Source organism: Pyricularia oryzae, chromosome 2, assembly GCF_000002495.2.
Source record: "Pyricularia oryzae 70-15 chromosome 2, whole genome shotgun sequence".
In the NCBI taxonomy this organism is placed as follows: Eukaryota; Fungi; Ascomycota; class Sordariomycetes; order Magnaporthales; family Pyriculariaceae; genus Pyricularia; species Pyricularia oryzae.
Window position 1 is genome coordinate 4357263 of NC_017850.1, and position 16866 is coordinate 4374128.

Genomic DNA, 16866 nt, shown 5'->3' on the forward strand with positions numbered 1-16866 from the left:
TGAAGTTTTCCATGGGGAGTTTTTTTTTTTTTTTTTTTTTTTTCCCTTTCTTCTTCTTCAGTGTCCCCTCGCCAGGCCCACGTGCCCAGCATGCATTTTATGCATCCGGCCGGGGGATTACTTTATACCTAGTTCATATTTTATTCGTTATACGAGAGGGTGGCCAGGGTATTGACGAAGCACAAGACTACTCGCGCAGCACACAGCTAGGCAGCCTGCAAAAGACGGGGCATTTGGGGACTTTGGATCTATAACATGCCCGTGATCAAACAGACCTCTCAGACTCGTTGTAGCTTAGAAACGCAAAATTCACACACACGAAAAATGGCAGAGTAAATATACGTCGATTCTGTCGAAAAAAAAAAAAAGATATAGGCAATCATCGCTGCTCTACTTGTTACCGATGCGCCTCAAAACCATCAAATAGCAGTACTGTCAAGGCAGCAAAATTAGATGGTTGCCCTTGTCCAGAAACTCCGCTCCAGCATCCATCTGCTACACCCCACACTCTCGCATTCCGCCGTCCGGCCCATCAACCCTAGGTACCAAAATCCGGGTGCTTGGCACCATCGAATGCCTTAACCACCTCTTAGTGATTGGCGCCTTATAACCTCGACTAGCCTAGGAGTGTGGAAGTTGAAATATGGTGAGCAGAGGCAAAATGTATCAGCAGGGCAAATAACTGCAAGGTCGTGTTTTCGAATGTCTCATTGTTGGCTGGTATGCATCGAGTCGTCTGGTCACAGTGACAAAGTAGTCACTCGTCAATTGCCTCTGCCGGTCACATCCCAACCCCAAACGCCACCAACCCCTACAAGAAAAACCAGAACATCGTGTTATCTTCAGTCCGCCTACCATGCTGAGCGGCGAGGTCTGGGTCGCGGGTCGTTTCGTAAGCAATGCACAAAATATGGGCGTGCGAGCAGCGTCTTTGTCTACTGAGGAAGATCGTCATCGTCGGGCTGGTCGAAGAGGAAGTTGGCGGCAAGCTCCTCGTTCTTGTCGCATGCGAAGTAAGCTTGAATAGCCTGTTCGCGGCCAAATCCCAAACGGCAAAGCTGCAGATTTAGAGTCGATGTTAGCAGAAATTACGTCTCATAGGTCATGTGCACAAATCAGCTTATGTGGCATCTTGTTCCTTACCCTCTCGATAGCATCACGCTCCTCCTCAGTGACTGCGATTGCTTGGGCGCCAGGTGGCAGGGGTGCATCCTCATCTGCATCCTCGCCCAGCAGAGCGAGAAACTGCTCCGGGTTCTGTGCAATGAGTTGCGCAAGCTGGGGGTTGCCAGCGCCCAGTTGTTGCAGGATAGGCTCGAGCATTTGCGGTTGCTGCTGAACAACCTGGCGGAGCTGCTGGAATTGTGTGTTGTTCCTGAGGAAATCTAGGTTGCCCAGTGACTGGCCACCAGCGCCTGCTCCGGCCGCGGCTGCCACCGCTGCCGCTGCCGCCGCCGCATTGCCTACATTGCCTCCACTGCCTCCGCGACTGGCCCCGCTCCCTGCGCCTCCACGGCCGGCCTGTGCTGCGAGATCGAACAAGTTGACCATGTCGTCATCGCCTCCGCCTGATGGAGCAGCAGCTGCGGCGGCATCACCGGCAGGGGCAGGCGATTGTCCGGCAGCCCGAGCGGCAGGGGGTTGAGTTGCTTGACGCAAGTTCTCGGGGATACCCTGCAACAATCACATGTTAGTGCTATAGTTTCCTCATATACAACCGCAGGCTTTTATGGTGAACTGTAGGTAGCCTCCTGATAGACACTTACATTCAAAAGATACTCAACAGCTCGGTCGGGGTTGAAATAGGCAGCGCGCATGGCAGCATCGATCTGGGTGCGCTCGAACCCCATTGCCTCCATGTTGGCGATGGCTTCATCACGCGCGGCGCCGGTGCTGAGCATGTTGGGGTCGTTAAAGTTGGCACCACCTGGAGCTTCTCCGGCTCTTTGCGGAGTCGGTGTGGCGGGCACCGCTGGCTCCGAGCTGCTCGTCTGGGCAGGGGCCGGAGGTGCGGCCGGCGTGGCTGCCGGTGCCGCAGCTGGCGTCGCGGGAGGGGCATTGGAAGATGCTGCGGCGGCCGATGCAGGTGCAGCTTTCGGCTATAGCGGGCGACAAAGTCAGCGCGATGTCAACGGCAACCGGCGTAAACAAGTGTTAAACGGGGCTGTGCAAAGCCGCACTCATCTTACCTTGTTGACCACGCATACAACGAATCCCTTCTCTTCAATCTTATACGACTCGACCGTCTCCTCGTCTTTGAGAATCTTGCCTGGAGAAATTATCAGATGCTGTGTTCTGCGAGACCCTATATACGGGCGCCTCGGTAGGGAGCCGGATCAGAGCTGGGCTCACCTGAGTAGATCAGCTTCTGCAGTTTGGGATCCCATCCTCGCTCTTCCGAGATCTTTTGCTTGACTGCCGAGATCTGAGAATCGATAAAAGTCAGTCGCTATTGGTCCATGGTCGAACGCGGTCGGACGAATGGTCGCGTTGGGGATAGAGAGCGCCGCCTTTTTGGTCCGGGCATCACTGGGCGGTGGGCGGGGCTTCGGTTTCGCATACCAGGTCGGTCGGTTCGACTTCGATGACGAACTTTTGCTGTTTGAGGTCCTAGAAACCCGCAACAAGCAGCAGTTAGCGAAAATGCCAAACCGGCCAAATGAAAACAATATCTCGTCAAAATAAACAGATTCCAATGTGCGCGAGGCGGCGGTGCTGCTGTTTGTGGTGGTGACCCGTACAGGCCCCAAACCCCGGCATCTCGTGCCGTGGGGGAAGTCTCGGTGGCACTATCCTTACCTTGAAAGTGACCTTCATGGCGGGCAACTTCTTAGCAGCGTTACGTGCTACGAGGCGGGGATTGTGGTTAGGTCGGGTACTGTGCCTGAAATCTCGAGAAGGTTGCGCAAAAACGGTTACTTTTTTTTCTTATTCTTCTCTTTTTTTTTCTTTTTTTTTTGCGCCGAGTTGGGTTGAAAGTGCTGCTGTGTGGTGGTCTCTGTCAAGTCAATCAATCAGTTGGTAGACAACGAACTTTCAACAGCCAAAGCTCGTCAAAGAGGCAAAAAGATGGGGTGTGTGCGGTGCGTGTGTGATCAGTGTGGGTCCTCCTAGACGTCAGAATAATTATGACTGGATGACGAGAGGGGAGAGCTTAGACCCTTCCCGGACCTGCAGTGACGCGACAGCTTTGGGAGCCTACGGCCTGCTGTGGGTCTCACTCAGCTAAGTACCGTAGCTATTTTCCGGTGTCAACAACAAGGCGGGGAGGTTTCTTACTAGGTAGGTAGGTAGGTAGGTAGGTAGGTACTACTGAGGGCTGCGCGAAGCTCCATCTGTCTCGTCCGTACTGGCCGCTTCGGACTATTCTGGCTTGAAGTAAGGTACCTAGTGCAATGCTTTGGCATGGCTATTTAAAGTATTACCTACCTACCTTGCTTACCTTACCTAGCCAGGGCTCCTTCGAAGAAGCAAGTCAGACACATTGCAGAGACAAGTCTAAAACCTAATCAGGTAGGTGAACTTGAGTGCAAACTATTGGAGACACACTTAATTCGAGATCTATTGCCAATCGTTACATCAGACCAAGAACATATCTTGCTTTAAACGACGGCGACTACCATGTTTGTTCTAGTCACGTGAAGGAATACCAACCAACCGTGCCACGGCGCAGTGTTTTTTTTTCTCCCACGGAACAAGGCCGCTAGCATTCAGACTAATCTAGATAGAACTGGCTGATGGCAGCTCAGAAGATTTTACATAGTGGTATCATCCTCCGTTTTAACTCCAACAAGGCCAAAAAGACGTCTGGGCCTGTAACCTACATCAAGGAGTACAGACCATAAGAAAATATAGAAGATAGGAAATTTGATAATAATAGAAGAAATAAAGCCATGTCGGTCCTGTAGAGGTTTTAGCAACCCGACATAAGATGCCCAACCCATGGCGCCTTTCTATTCCCTGGCTGATAAATATGTCGCCGTATTTTTTATCCTGATTTGACAAAAGAAAAGGGGTATAAATGATTCTTCCTTTACACCCAGAAAAAAGTCATGTGTAGATCGTAAAACATTATGATTGCCGAGTAGGCGCGTCCTCCCCCTCATCTTTCCCCCTGCTTTGTGTCCTCCCACTGCTCGCCCTCCTGCTATTGTAGCCGTAAAGTGAGGTCCTGGCTCCAGCAGTCATGATCCAGTCGGGGATTGGTGGCGTCAACTTTCCATCGTCCGCTTCTGGTGAGCTGAGCTGCGATGGTTTTTCATCTCCCCCCTGCTCCTCCTCATCCTCTTCATCTTCCTCACGAAGGGAGTCTCGCTGCATTGCGCGAGAAAACTCCTCAAAGCTGCCTTGATGACTGAGAGGACTTGGCACTTGCGGCAAGCTGCCGCTACGCATTCTGCGGATCCCCTGTACACTGGGTGTGACGATCTGTCCAGCGTTTGGGGCAGCAGTAACGACAGTGCCGGGTTTGGCGATCGGCGGTGGCGTCGGCGAATCGGAGCGGAATAGAGGATGAATATGGGACTCGCTGGCGTTGACGTGTTGTGTGAGTCCTGCGGACAGCCGGCCATGCTCTGACATGGGGCTGAAGCTGCGTGCCCTGCGAGGCCGGCGGGGAGGCTCCAGGTCAAGTGGTGTACCAGGACTTGAACTTCGGCTTATGGTTGGGCTCGCGGGTATGGTCTCGAGAAAGTGGCCACCTTTGATGCTGCCTGTGGCTTGCAGCGACATTTGACGATTCTGTTGGTCGACTAACGATATGTCCCAGGTGTCGAAGGTGTCTTCGTTGGCACTCGACCTGTCCTTCAATGCATGCAAGTCGAGTGATTCCGGCCGGCGACTCGATCGTTGACTACTAGAGAGCAGGCGTGTCCTAGAGGTGGTTGGCCTAACAGCGTGCGACAACGACGAACGAATTGAGCACATGGTTTCGGCAGTAGAGCGGCCGCCGCTCGATCCAGGAGGTGTCCTGGAGCTGACGGATCCGCCTCGTACCCTGGAAGGAGCCGGGCTGGTCTGGCTGTAAGGGATGGACTTGACCTGTGCCATGGCCGACCGACGACCAGCTTCAACGTCAGAGCCGTATGCGATGCCGTAAGTTTTGACAATGAAAAAATGAACTATGAGAAACGCGAATTGTGTGGTGAATGCAATTCCAAGAACGACTGAGCTGCCGATCACCAACGACATGGGCTCGGATCCAAGAATACCGGTTGACAGAAAGGACGTTGCGTTCCGAAGGCTGGTCATGGTAACTGTCGACACCACTGCAGAGACCGTGACCAACGTTGCAATGATACCGAACCACAAAAGATTGTGCGCTTCGAAGGGATCCTTACTCCTGACGTGAATGTAGAGGGAAGAAAGCCAACAGAGAACCAAAAGAACGCACGCCTCAAACACCGAGGCTACTATCGAGGTGGCAGTGACTGGCGTTGGCATGGACAAGCTTGACGTCGATTGAGCAAGGAGGATGTGCACGACCAGCAACGCAGTCGTCGCCACAATTGCGACGATGCCCAGCGCTGCTGGTAAAGCTCGACGTAAGGCCATTTGTGAGATGGTTGGTGGGAATAGCTTGAAGTGCAAAGAGTTTGCTTGGGAAAAGACGGAAAGCCTTGGTCAGGCCGACCATCCACGAGGTAGTCAACTCCAGACTGCGATTTCAAGACTCGTCCGGCTTGACTGATGTTTGATAGTCAAGTTGAAAAGAAAAGGCGGAGGGTAACAACACCGATCGCGGGAGGCACGGTAGCCACGTTGACAAAACACTCAAGGACTGTCTATCTTCCGAGCAAGGTGTCTTAGCCAGCTGGTTCAGGAGGTCGCAGAACCAAGTCGTAGATCCGTGGGTCGATTGGTAGTCGAAAGATGACGAATATCTGGAACGAAATAAGTCGAGGGTTGGTATATGCGACGCACAGATTGCCAACCGTTTTCATAGGGATGAGGTGTCGACAGGATCGCGAGTCCAGAGAAGGCGGTAGCGAGGTAGTGTTGTTCGGCGTGTGTAAGTCAAGCTGTATGTTGAAACGAAAGACAGGTAGCGAGTGGAAGCCGTCGAGTCGATGGCAGATCAAAAGAATGTGTGCCCAGTGAAAGAATATGCGCGAGTGTTAACTGAAGCTTGGCCCCAATATCGGGCCTGGGGAAGGTAGGTGGAGCTTGTCCTGATTTATATCCCGGCGGGCAGATTGGGTTAAAGCAAGGATACAAGTTCCAGATGCGCAGATCCCAAGGATGGCGCAGCTTCAACCAACCACGAAAGAGAGTCAGTGGCTTGGGAAAATCCAAGGAGGTTGATGAGTTTCAGTGGGATATGACTAAATGTATAGTCGTTGTGTTGTTGTAAGCCCGAGCGAGGGGGTGAGGAAGGAGGGATTTTAGACGCGTCGCGTGCGTGTAGAATTGGAGATGAGGCTTGGCTACCCCCCTTCTAAAAGTAGTGTTTGTTTTTTTTTCTTTTCGTTTTTTTCCCCCTTGGTTCGATCGAATCGGGTTCGAATTGGCGGAAAGTCTTGTGTTGTGTGAGTGTATTCTGCCTTGGTTGGACGAAACAACCCCTGTCGGTCCTTTCCACAAGCAGGGTTTGAAAGCTGGCTTGATTCGGGATGCACGATCCTCACGCCCAGAATTGTATGCAGCACAACAGAATGTCTTTCTTGTCTTGGTAGACCAGTCCTCGAGCCTCGCCCGCGATAGACACAAGAAACAGGAAAGGTAAGGAAGGGGGGGAAATAGAAAGAAAGAAAGAAAAAGAAGTTAGCACACAACCAACAATATCAATCCTTGCGACAGGGCTGTATGTTGATCAAGCCACAATATGTCTCGAGGACTCCGATTTGTTTAGGCTTCATAACATATACTATGTCAGCAAACTTGAGAAACTTGATTGGTCGTGGGCGCAAATTACCTGGTGTTCACCTTCCCTATCCCTGATGGTCGTCGTCGTGCAGCTGAGGTTCGCTGATCGGTTCCGGGGCACTGGGTAGAGTTGATAGGTACTCAGGTAGGTACAAGGCAGAAAAGACTGGCTATCGGTATACCACACCAGGAAAATACAGGCACAGGCACTAGAAAATAGACCGAAAGGCCAGATTCAACGAAGTGAACAATCAAAGGAGTGACGACGGCAGCAGCAGCAACAGCGACAGCGGTAGGCCAAAGAGGGAAGAGGGGGGAACTTCATAGGAACTGCAAAGGCGGGAGACGGGCCGGGAAATACACAAAATTATGGGCATATCTATCCCTTGCAGTGCGTGCACTTTTTTTCCATGGCGACCCGGCGACCAGAAAAAATATCAATTTTTGCTTCCTGGTCTTACTGTGCAATGTAAAAGGCCTCTCCTTGTACCGCCGAATCCGGGAATTGACAGGGAGAGCTCCAGATTTTGCAAGGTCCCAGGGCGACTCCATTTCCGCCTCCACTGGGGAGGGGCCAAGGCTCAGGCCAGACCCCAGGGACTCCGTCCGGGACAGGCAAGAATAAAACCGGCGCTTGCCGCACTGCACTGTCTACAACTGTATTGTACTGTCATGGAAATGGCCAAATAGCAGCGCAGGAAAGAACGAACGCATGCGCCCCGCTCGGTTCTTGCCAGGTTGGGTTACATTGTCAGGGCTCAGCACAAAACTCCTGAGCCTGCAGCAAATTGACGAGACAAGGGCGACAGCGTAGCAGCTGCCAGGTTCCTGAGGAGCAAAAGGAATTTCTGGACGGACTTGGCCGTAGCTTTTTTTGTCTAGGATCGGCATTGCGATCTCAGCAGCCCCAGAAGGCAGGACAGCTTGGTAAACTGTTCAGACAGGCGACAGCAGACAAGCATCCAGAATGCAATCATGGACGCTTGGGACCTACGTACGCGCGCGCAGCTGAACATCTTTCGCCAAGAATACAAGAACTGGAACTAGACTAGGTTGGTAATCAGCTGACAACCCCTTATATTCCTTCTGTATGGCATCAGTGTGTTCATTGTATGTTGGGGACGTTGAGGACTTGGACTTACCTTGCTTAGGTGAGGTAGGTCAGCGATCTGGAGTCGGTCACATTGACAGCATCCACGCGCAATCAATGCTCCTCCCTCCCCCATGCTTGGTCCGGGACCCAAAAAGGCTGACCTGCTTGGAAACCATATGCTACGCTACAATAATTATCAAGGCTCTGAGTTGGCGGAATACGTGGCACATGGCTGGCCGTTTGAACCTTCGATGAACGATGGTCTGGCGCAGAAAGTTTCCGTCTCACATTTGCTTCCTGTTTCCTTCTTTCTTTTTAGTGCGCCAGCTCAGCTCATAATATACCGTCCAGGGGTACTTCCAGCCCAGCAACGGGGTTGGTCAGATCCTGAAGAGCTCCTGATATTTCTTGTCTTTGTCTTAATCCCTTCTTGCTTTTATTCCCCAGTCTAACCTCCAGTGAGATGTGTCAATTGCTCTATCATCATAAAAAGTACTCTAACGAAAGCACAAGAAGAAAACCGAAAACCCAAGAGATGATTGACATAATACTTCGTACAACACGATATTGGCCCTTGTACGGTTTTTTGAAACAAAAACTTTCCCGCGAGGTATCCGAGATCAAAAGTCAAGCATGAGGTTGCGCTCGTGGTGGGAATGCCAAGAGGGGGGACTATCGGAAAGTTTGACGCGGCTTCCGTGAAAGCTTCCAAAATTGCGCCCAGACACCCATGAAGTCTATAGGTGGTACCTCAGCCCCACCGAAAGTCACCCTATTACGTCGGTAGGTTTGATCTGCCACGGCAGCCGTACTGCGCAGTACGGAAGTACCAGCAGTAGACCCAACCTGCCTTGCCTGGCTCAGCCTAACCGAGTCTGGCTGCGGCACTGGGCGGGCGGGATCTCGCGTGACAACTTGGAAGTTTGGAATTAGTACGCGAGCACAACAACCATCCAACCATTCGCATTGTTGTTTTTCCTTGGCTTCGGTAGAGAAGGAGAAAGAGCTGCAACGTTAATCTGTAAGTAGGGTGGTAACATGCCCTACTGTATTTTTGCCTATACCTGATCAGCCATGATTACCTACAATACAGTCATACTTCGGGGATTACGGCACCCGGGCGCGAATGTTTGCTTTTTCCGTATCAGATTCTAAAAAAGAATGGCATGTTTGGCGTTTTGTGGGAGAGGGGTTTTTGTGACAGGTCGGCACTAATATACCTAGTACTAATAAATCTACAGCTTAGTCTCGTTCTAGACTCCCAAGAACCCCTCACGCCAGCGGAGTTGAGTGATTTTATCCTTTGAAATTTTTTCCTACTTCACAGTGCCCAAATCGTTGCGATGTCGAGTGGTGAAGAGAGCACAGATGTAAAACAAAAAGCCTCACAGACCAAACAGGCCTTGTGTCGTCATAGGAACGGTTCATCGCCATCAGGATGAGTCTTACTGGCCCCAGAAACCTGTTGCTAATTTATTCGAAGTGGTCCCGAAGCAACCTGGGACTGACTCGATTTGGGCCCCCATACGTAAGGTACTCAATAACGTGGTACACCCTGAGCAGTGAGCAGCAAGCACTTACGCACAGTCCCAACTCAAACTTTTTTTTTACTTTTCTGCGAAATTGAAGGCAGGGAAGCAAAGGCAAAAAAAAAAAAAAAAAAAAAAAAGGTACGAGTGCTCAGCCTCAAGCTCGACTATGCAATAAGGCTGCAATGCAGGCAAGGCAGGGTACCGCCATGCAATCCGCGCCGCACAGCTGCCAACGCCACACTTCCCCCTTTTATGCGATAGGGACTTTACTGATTACGTGGTAATGCAGCTATTTCCCTTCCCCTGACCAAAGCAGCTGTAATTTCAGGCAGACTCGTTGTCGAAAAAATTCCCGCGCAAGTGGCTCTTGCACAAAGAGGGGCCCGGCATGCGAGATAAAGTTTGGATTTTCGAAGTAGGTAGTATTATTAAATCAGCCCAATTCAATGTTTTGATGTTTGCGTCCCTCTTTGGTTTGGAAGAAGAGTTCTGGTAATTTACCATAATAATAAACTTGTGCGTGCTGTAAGTAAGCTGGCTGCACAAAGCAAGGGCTGACCCTGGATTAGGTATCCCTCCGCAGTGGAAGCGAGGCAACGTTATTACTACAAAGAACATGGATATGACAGAAAAAGAGGATCCAATAAAAGTACACAAATCTCCGTTTTGGGAAATTGTAAACAAATAACAATCACCAGCTCCGACTTATGCTTTGTTGGCTTTGTTTGTTTGTTTTTTTCTGTTGTTGTTGTTTTCTTCATGCAGAACGTTGAGTTGAAGTTTGCCCGAGTCTGCGGCTCCGGACTAGAAGTTTATTCATGTCAGACACGGCAGGGGGGAAGACAAAAGAAAAGGGAAATGAAGAGATAAGGCGTGTCTTGGACGGAACAAAGCCATGTCTCTTGTGTTGTTGAATATTTTGTAAACAATTGCCACCGGTTGTCTTAGACAACCAAACTGTTTATTGCAATAATAGTCTGTGCTTTATTCCGTTTGTTGTGTTTCCACATTTTTTATTCCAGGAACGCTCAACGATGGTTATAGCCCAAGCTCGAGTCCACTCTTTGCTTGACGTGAACCTATGGAAAGTCTCTACCACTGGTCAACTCTGTTCGGTCCGGACCCGATCATCTCCTGCGTCAACAGCAGTACCGACAACTTCACCAAAAGCTTCTGTCAAGGGGTCTAAGGGTCCTAGCGCGTATGGGGATGTTTCAACAGAATGCTTGGTTTGTTTTGACCATGTGAACTCCCAGCAGCTGTCACTGTTGCTACGCATATAGTCTACCATTGTCATAGTTGTATGGATTTACTATCTACTATTATCAACATATAGCTCCTTTTCGGGTGGATGGCTGAAGAACTTCAACACCTGTTCCAGCTACTACATACCACAGCCACTATACCGCCTGTGTCTGTCACATATCATCAAAATAGCTTGTCAGTGCGCAGGAGTAACTTGATTGAGACTATCTCTGTGAACTAAAGTCTGAATCCGATTGGCTCTCTTGGCTCAAGCTGGTGTTTATTTTTTTAAAGAAAGCTATCGAAAGTTTGTCTCGTGTGAGGGGAAGGCAGTTTGGGAATGCAACCGACAACAGTAGGAACAGATCCCCACAAGAAACAAATGTCAAAAAGCTACCTATACAATATAGCATATGCGTGTCTGCGCCGTCATTAATAGACATAGCGAGGATATAACCCGCCAGTGATGTTGGCAGCAGATGCACCCTAGCAGAATATGATGCCAGAGAGGTACTGGATCACAGGGGCACGTGGTCCTGATCCGTTGACAGCGGCTCTTGCGTGAGAGAATTTGGCCCTTCTTTCCGTCAACTGCGGTAGTAAATCTGCCATCGAAGATCAGCCCAGGGAACACGGGCGGGCTTGGCCATGGTGCTGATGGAAAGGACAGTGCATCACACACCAGCTCACTTTTCCGTGGTTCAACAGCTCCTATCCAGCTGGGGACATCAGTCTACCCACAAGTGTTTTGCTACATTTGAGAGACCCGTGGTGAAATCCTAAAAGGCTGAGAAGTTTCCTATCAATGTACACACTGCGAAAGTCACACAGTAATCAGAGGAACAGATATTGTGGACTCTTGCAACTTGAAGTGACCACAGATACCGGGCTCACAACATCACTATACAGCAAATACGGCGAAAAGAATGATCATTAAAGTCGGCCGTTGGTCCACCTACATACGACACATCTGAAAATTTCACATTTCCTCCCAGTAAGCCCCTGGATGATTATCAAGCCTTCACTTACACCATAAGAAACTCCTGGTCTACACAACCCATCCAAGCCAAAGTGACAAAAAAGGGTAAGGGACCAAGGTAGAAAATAAATCCTCGGGGCTCGTCCGAATACCCACACATGTTTACAATACAGTGACCAGGCCGGAAGCGGCGACACATGCCAGGAAGGACCCCATTAAGCCGCATTACTGACAGGCGTCTGCGTTCTCCGCTCATGACCACTCACAGGGCGATTTTCGTGTTCCGCGGCCGACTGTGGTCCCGTGCTGCCATTATTCCCATATATCGCATGCCTAGCCGCAACTGACTGGGCGACCGGGCTGTGACGTCCCGAGATTCCGGGCATCCCGCCGCCATCGTCGGTCGGTGTGATCAGGTTACTGACAGATGGGGATCTCTCTGGCCGCTCGATCGACCTGGAATCTGCAGTAGCCCTCTGTACAAGCGAGTCAGACACAGCGCGCAGATCCCTCTTTTCGCCCGTGGGTAAATGTGATGCAACCGTCATAGGATCTCTCCATCGTACACTTGCGCCGCCTCTGCTTGCATCCTCTTGTGCGGTTGAAGCAAACGGTGCCCTAGAAGAGGGGCTGTGCGCATAGGGATCATGGCCCGTGATGTATCGAGACTGCGCACCAATGTTGAGCCCGGCCGGACTGTTGTTCGGCGGGGATGGTGCATGTAGGTGTTGCGAGACAGGATGTGGCGCCAAGGAGGGCAGAGGCGCACCCGGCACTGAGGCGGCTGAACCGTTTGCGCGGGCTTGGGCCTCCTTGTCTGCTTTTGAAGGACGCCCTCGCTTACGACCGACTGACTGCGGTAGAGCTGGAGTCATGGGCTGTGGTACAGCCGCGGGACTCTGTTGGTAGCCGTTGGACGCTGGCCGAGGCTGGATGCTCACATTGCGCGGGGCATTCAACGGAGAGTGTACGTGTTGAGGTTGCGGCGCATGCATAATGGGGGGTAACGGAGGTGTCGACTGGTCAATGGGACTGGTTGCGAGCCGCTTCGAACCATGCTCGTTCAAGTCACCAATGGATTTGCGCTTCAGCGCAGCGAAGTGCGCTGTCGGAGGGGGGTTCAACGGAGCGTTGAACATAACCTCGGCGGCTTTCCACACTTGCAACAGGTTGCGACCTGCATGTAAACTCGGTTAGAGCGGCAGCCCTGTCATTATCGGTCGCTTGAGGCAAGGTAAGGCAGAGTCGCTGGATACTCACCACACGGGAGCTGCATCCGGACCCAGTTTGGCTGCACATTGTGTTTACAAATAAAGTCCACCAACGTCCCGACGTCAAGATCACTCGCCTTTATTATCTCCCCAAGGACGAAACGCTGTCCATCGAGACAATGTTAGACGGGCCAAAGATATGAACTAACAAAACGTGACGGTGCTCATGTGAGGGAGGCACAACAGGGTGTCAAGCTTCCAAAGAAATTGATACGACACGATGTTAAAGGAAGTGGCGCGTTGGGCGCCGAGTCTCGGTTAAGCCTTTGTTGAAGAAAAAGGTGGAGGGGTGCGCGTGTATTTGGGTTGGAGCAGCTATTATTATCACTGACCTGATCGAACTCTGTAAAAGTTGGGTCCATCTTTCAGGGCGGCACCGACGCCCTCCCGCGACTGATGACGATTTTGTAGTGAATCAAAAGTTAGGGGGAGCGAAAGTGGGATGACACAAGGAATATGCCAGGTCAACCGCGGCCTAGTCATTTGAGGCGCGTAGTGACAGACGTGCCAGTTTTTGCAGGGAAGAAGCTAGGCGCACGAGGCACCGGCTAGTCGAGGGGCCTAGCTCTAGCCTAGGTGAAGTAGGCTGCTCACGGTGAGTGGCGAACACAGGGTGAAACGATGTGGAGGGCTAGGCAGGTGAGCCAGGTGAGCGAGGTCGAATATCCTCAATGCCCAATCAATGGATCAAAAGCCACGGCCTGATGAGAACCCCTGCAGTTGGGGCCCGATGTATCTTGGTGCCTGCCCTGTCAATAGCAAGATTGGGAGACAAGACAAACTAAATAAAGCAAGACGAGCAGAATAGGGTAGTAATAATAAGATAAAAAATCCCCGGCAGTGTTGCTCAGTCGGTTGGGGCTCGGGCGCTTCCCAAGCGAAGCAAATGGGTGTTCCGGACTCCTTCAGCCGGCTTCCGGCAAGAACAGGTCTGGGGTAGTCTCGGGAGTTTGGATGGGCGCACAAGGAAAGAGGCGAGCTGCTCTATAGAGGCGAAGCAACAGGGGTCGGTGGTCTCGTCAAGACAGAGTGGACCGATGCGCACTCTCTGAATGGAGTTTGGGCAGCAGTGAATATAGAGAAGTCTGTTTCTCTCTTTTCTTCTTCTTGTCTTCTTTGGTTTTTTTTTTTTTTTTTTTTTTCAACCCACTCCGTCGCCTTCTTAGTTGATTCGGGATGATTCAAACAAGTCGGAAAAACAAACTTGAAGAGCACGCGCAACCGTTGCACACCCTTGCTCTTACCTAATTACCTAGGAACCTGATTAGGTTAACGTCGCCTGGTCGGGCAGATCTTTGCAAAACACGGATCCAGCCCAATAAAGTGGTGGCAGTGTTGCTGAAAAAGCGGGAAAGGGTTGGTTGGGCTTGGCTTGTGTTTGCAGATAGGACGGCCAGGGGAGAATTTCATCTCAGTCGAGATGTGGAGCTTTCTGCTGGGCTGTGATTCCCGGGTCGCTGAAACCAAAAGAGGGGGACACCACCGATTCAAGCCGGTGATGGCGGGTCTGGCTGGTGCTGCAGTCAGTCAGTCAGTCAGTCAGTCAGTTCCTGTGGTTCGGTTTTTTGTTGTTGTTGTTGTTGTTTGTTGTTATTGTTGTTGCTGCTGTTGGTGGTGTACTGTATGTACTGTATGTTGCTAGCTGGTCGTGCAATGAATGACTGGCATGGATGATACAGAATTCTCGGAAGGCTGCAGTTGTAGTGCTTTGCTGCTGCTGGTGGCTACAAAGGCTGCGCGCATCTGCTAGCCCGGTGCAAAATCCTTCCCAGTAGATACAAGGCCGTCTGATATTCTTAACCAAGAGTGAAGGCAACTTAAAGGTAGTAGAAATTCGATTGCCAGGTTGATAGGTAGAGCGGTGGTCGGATAGCTGTCGTCCGAAAAAGAAGAGCGCCCTTGTTGGAATGGTTCAATTCGAACTTGGTAAAGCCGGCCCCAAGTTTTCTGCTTGTTGTCTGTGCTGCCGAGTTTGGTTGGGCCTGGGCTAGTCTGAAGTTGGTGGTGGTCAGGAGTTAGTGCATTGTCAAGACCTCCCTACTGTGCTCAGACATAGGCATTGTATCCCGCCATGCATGTCATGTCATTTTGAACATGAAGAGAAGAAGAAAAAAAGAAAGCGAGGTAGCACCATGTGACGTCGACACTTCCCTGCTCGGTACCTACCTACCGGACCTAGGGCAGACACCTTGGGTACCAATGTGGGTACCTACCTCTATTTGAGGGAGTAGTCACAAGAGAAACAGAGGATAAAAAAATAAGGTCGATTTGATTGATGGTGGTGGCAGCGGCACGGTCCTTTCATACCTAAGGTAGGTACCTACCTATGGTTGCTGATGCCTTTTGAAGCCTTGTAACCATGAATCGTCAACTGTCTCTTTCCCCTCTGGGAGAGCAAGCAGATGCACCTCCAAAAGAGGTAAGAAAAAAGAAAAAAGTAGAAGATTGCAACCTTTCCCAGCACATGGATCCGACGGCAAAGCACCTCTTTTCTTCTTTACCTTTGTCGATTGAGCTGCATCCTAGGCTCTGCAAAAATGTTTGCTCCATAGCACCTGGAAGTTGGACCTTCCTCCTCTCCTCTCGGCGCATCTCCGAAACTCGCCCAAATAGCATCCAGGCTGTACAGGGATGCGACGCCACCGCCAGCAAGAAAATCGACGCCTCTTTCATTTCTGCCCCTCCAAATTTGGTTGGCTCCATGCACCGTCAACAGCATTCATCGCATTTTGGACAAACACCAGGCATGCACCCTGCAGCCCTGTCTCCCCCCGTCACCTTTCCATCTCTGGGTGCTGACCAATTGGACGAACTCGATTGATCGCGCATGACCTTCGTTCTCTGGAGATGGCTGCCCTCGCCCGGGAGCTGCGACATGATGGTTGGCTAGGAGCCTAGCCTGGCAAGAAACGAGAATGCTTGCTTTGCCTAACGAAGCATCGGCTTGGCTCGCAGCCAGTAACCAATTTCCAAGAACAATCAATCACCCACACCGCTCGTCAGATGTAGTTGAGGTGAATGCCGTCCTTGGAGAACGAAGCATGTGGCGCAAGTTGGATCAAGCTTGACCATCGATCGAACCAAGGGGACTGCTGACTGGCTGCGCAATGTTTAATAGAACTTTTGCTCCATTGGCTGGTTGACCCAAGCAACCGTTTTTTTGTCCAGTCGTCAACTCGAAAGTCCTTCAAAAAGGAAAGCTTCTAGACCCGGCCGCCCTTGGTATACTTGCATGAGCCTAAAATATGGGACGACCGATTTTTCGATGATGGAGCGCCTTCGATAGGTCGAATGGACCGGTCCTTTTCGCCAATGACATTTCGAAAACGGCCCCGTTTACCATCAAGCTATGGGGGCGAAGAGCCGCATTCGTTTCATTGGCTTTGTCGGGTGGTGAGCAAGGTCGCCCGCAGCTCGGGGCTACTTGGAACACTGCCTCCCAAACCGACGGGAATGCACATGGGCCTCTGATCGGCTCCGCGTAGGCAGGGAGTCGAGGACGGCGCCCTAGATGTGGTAAAGCAACCAAGTGCATGCCATCAAAGCCCGGGAGACAGACGGAGTCGGCTACTTATTGTTTTTACGCAAATCCTACTTTGTCACCGCTTCTTTGCAAGCTCCTCCTTTCCGCATCAGGTATTATCGCTCTTCTCCACCCTGCCGCTGCACGATGCGTTGGCATCCACGCGCAGATGTCTGGGGCGGAATCTACCCGAGGCCTAACGCTGTGGCAATACTCCATAAAGTCAATTGAGAAGGACGCGAATAATTGCATACTCCGTACCAGAATTTACAGTCTCTGAGAGAATTTATCAGGGGGGTCACTGATGGGCAATCTGTTTGCCTATGAAATTCTATAGCTCTATAACTATCTAGTTCTAG

At 51.0% G+C, this 16866-nt stretch overlaps 5 protein-coding genes across 5 annotated transcripts; all 5 read right to left on the reverse strand.

Moving 5' to 3' along the window:
* Positions 1-328: 328 nt before the first annotated feature.
* On the reverse strand, positions 329-3128 carry MGG_01656 (UV excision repair protein Rad23). The gene is made up of 7 exons (XM_003714594.1): positions 2800-3128; positions 2563-2610; positions 2353-2425; positions 2190-2269; positions 1767-2099; positions 1144-1674; positions 329-1058 (listed from the first exon to the last, which is right to left on the reverse strand). Exons 1-7 carry the CDS (start codon positions 2815-2817, stop codon positions 936-938), a joined length of 1206 nt encoding a protein of 401 aa, XP_003714642.1. The 5' UTR covers positions 2818-3128; the 3' UTR covers positions 329-935.
* Positions 3129-3611: 483 nt separating this feature from the next.
* On the reverse strand, positions 3612-7390 carry MGG_01657 (uncharacterized protein). The gene is made up of 2 exons (XM_003714595.1): positions 6914-7390; positions 3612-6851 (listed from the first exon to the last, which is right to left on the reverse strand). Exon 2 carries the CDS (start codon positions 5551-5553, stop codon positions 4072-4074), a length of 1482 nt encoding a protein of 493 aa, XP_003714643.1. The 5' UTR covers positions 5554-6851; positions 6914-7390; the 3' UTR covers positions 3612-4071.
* Positions 7391-7683: 293 nt separating this feature from the next.
* Positions 7684-9391, reverse strand: MGG_15750 (uncharacterized protein; the record flags this gene model as incomplete). The annotated part of the gene is made up of 4 exons (XM_003714596.1): positions 7684-7912; positions 8007-8963; positions 9044-9108; positions 9347-9391. The coding sequence occupies 3 exons, from the start codon at positions 9389-9391 to the stop codon at positions 8630-8632; spliced, it is 444 nt and encodes a 147-aa protein (XP_003714644.1). The 3' UTR covers positions 7684-7912; positions 8007-8629.
* A 2537-nt stretch (positions 9392-11928) lies between these two features.
* Positions 11929-13346, reverse strand: MGG_01659 (uncharacterized protein; the record flags this gene model as incomplete). The annotated part of the gene is made up of 3 exons (XM_003714597.1): positions 11929-12890; positions 12974-13004; positions 13317-13346. 3 exons carry the CDS (start codon positions 13344-13346, stop codon positions 11929-11931), a joined length of 1023 nt encoding a protein of 340 aa, XP_003714645.1.
* A 1455-nt stretch (positions 13347-14801) lies between these two features.
* MGG_15751 (uncharacterized protein) lies at positions 14802-15657 on the reverse strand (the record flags this gene model as incomplete). The annotated part of the gene is made up of 3 exons (XM_003714598.1): positions 14802-14976; positions 15151-15199; positions 15486-15657. 3 exons carry the CDS (start codon positions 15655-15657, stop codon positions 14802-14804), a joined length of 396 nt encoding a protein of 131 aa, XP_003714646.1.
* Between the last annotated feature and the right edge of the window lie 1209 nt (positions 15658-16866).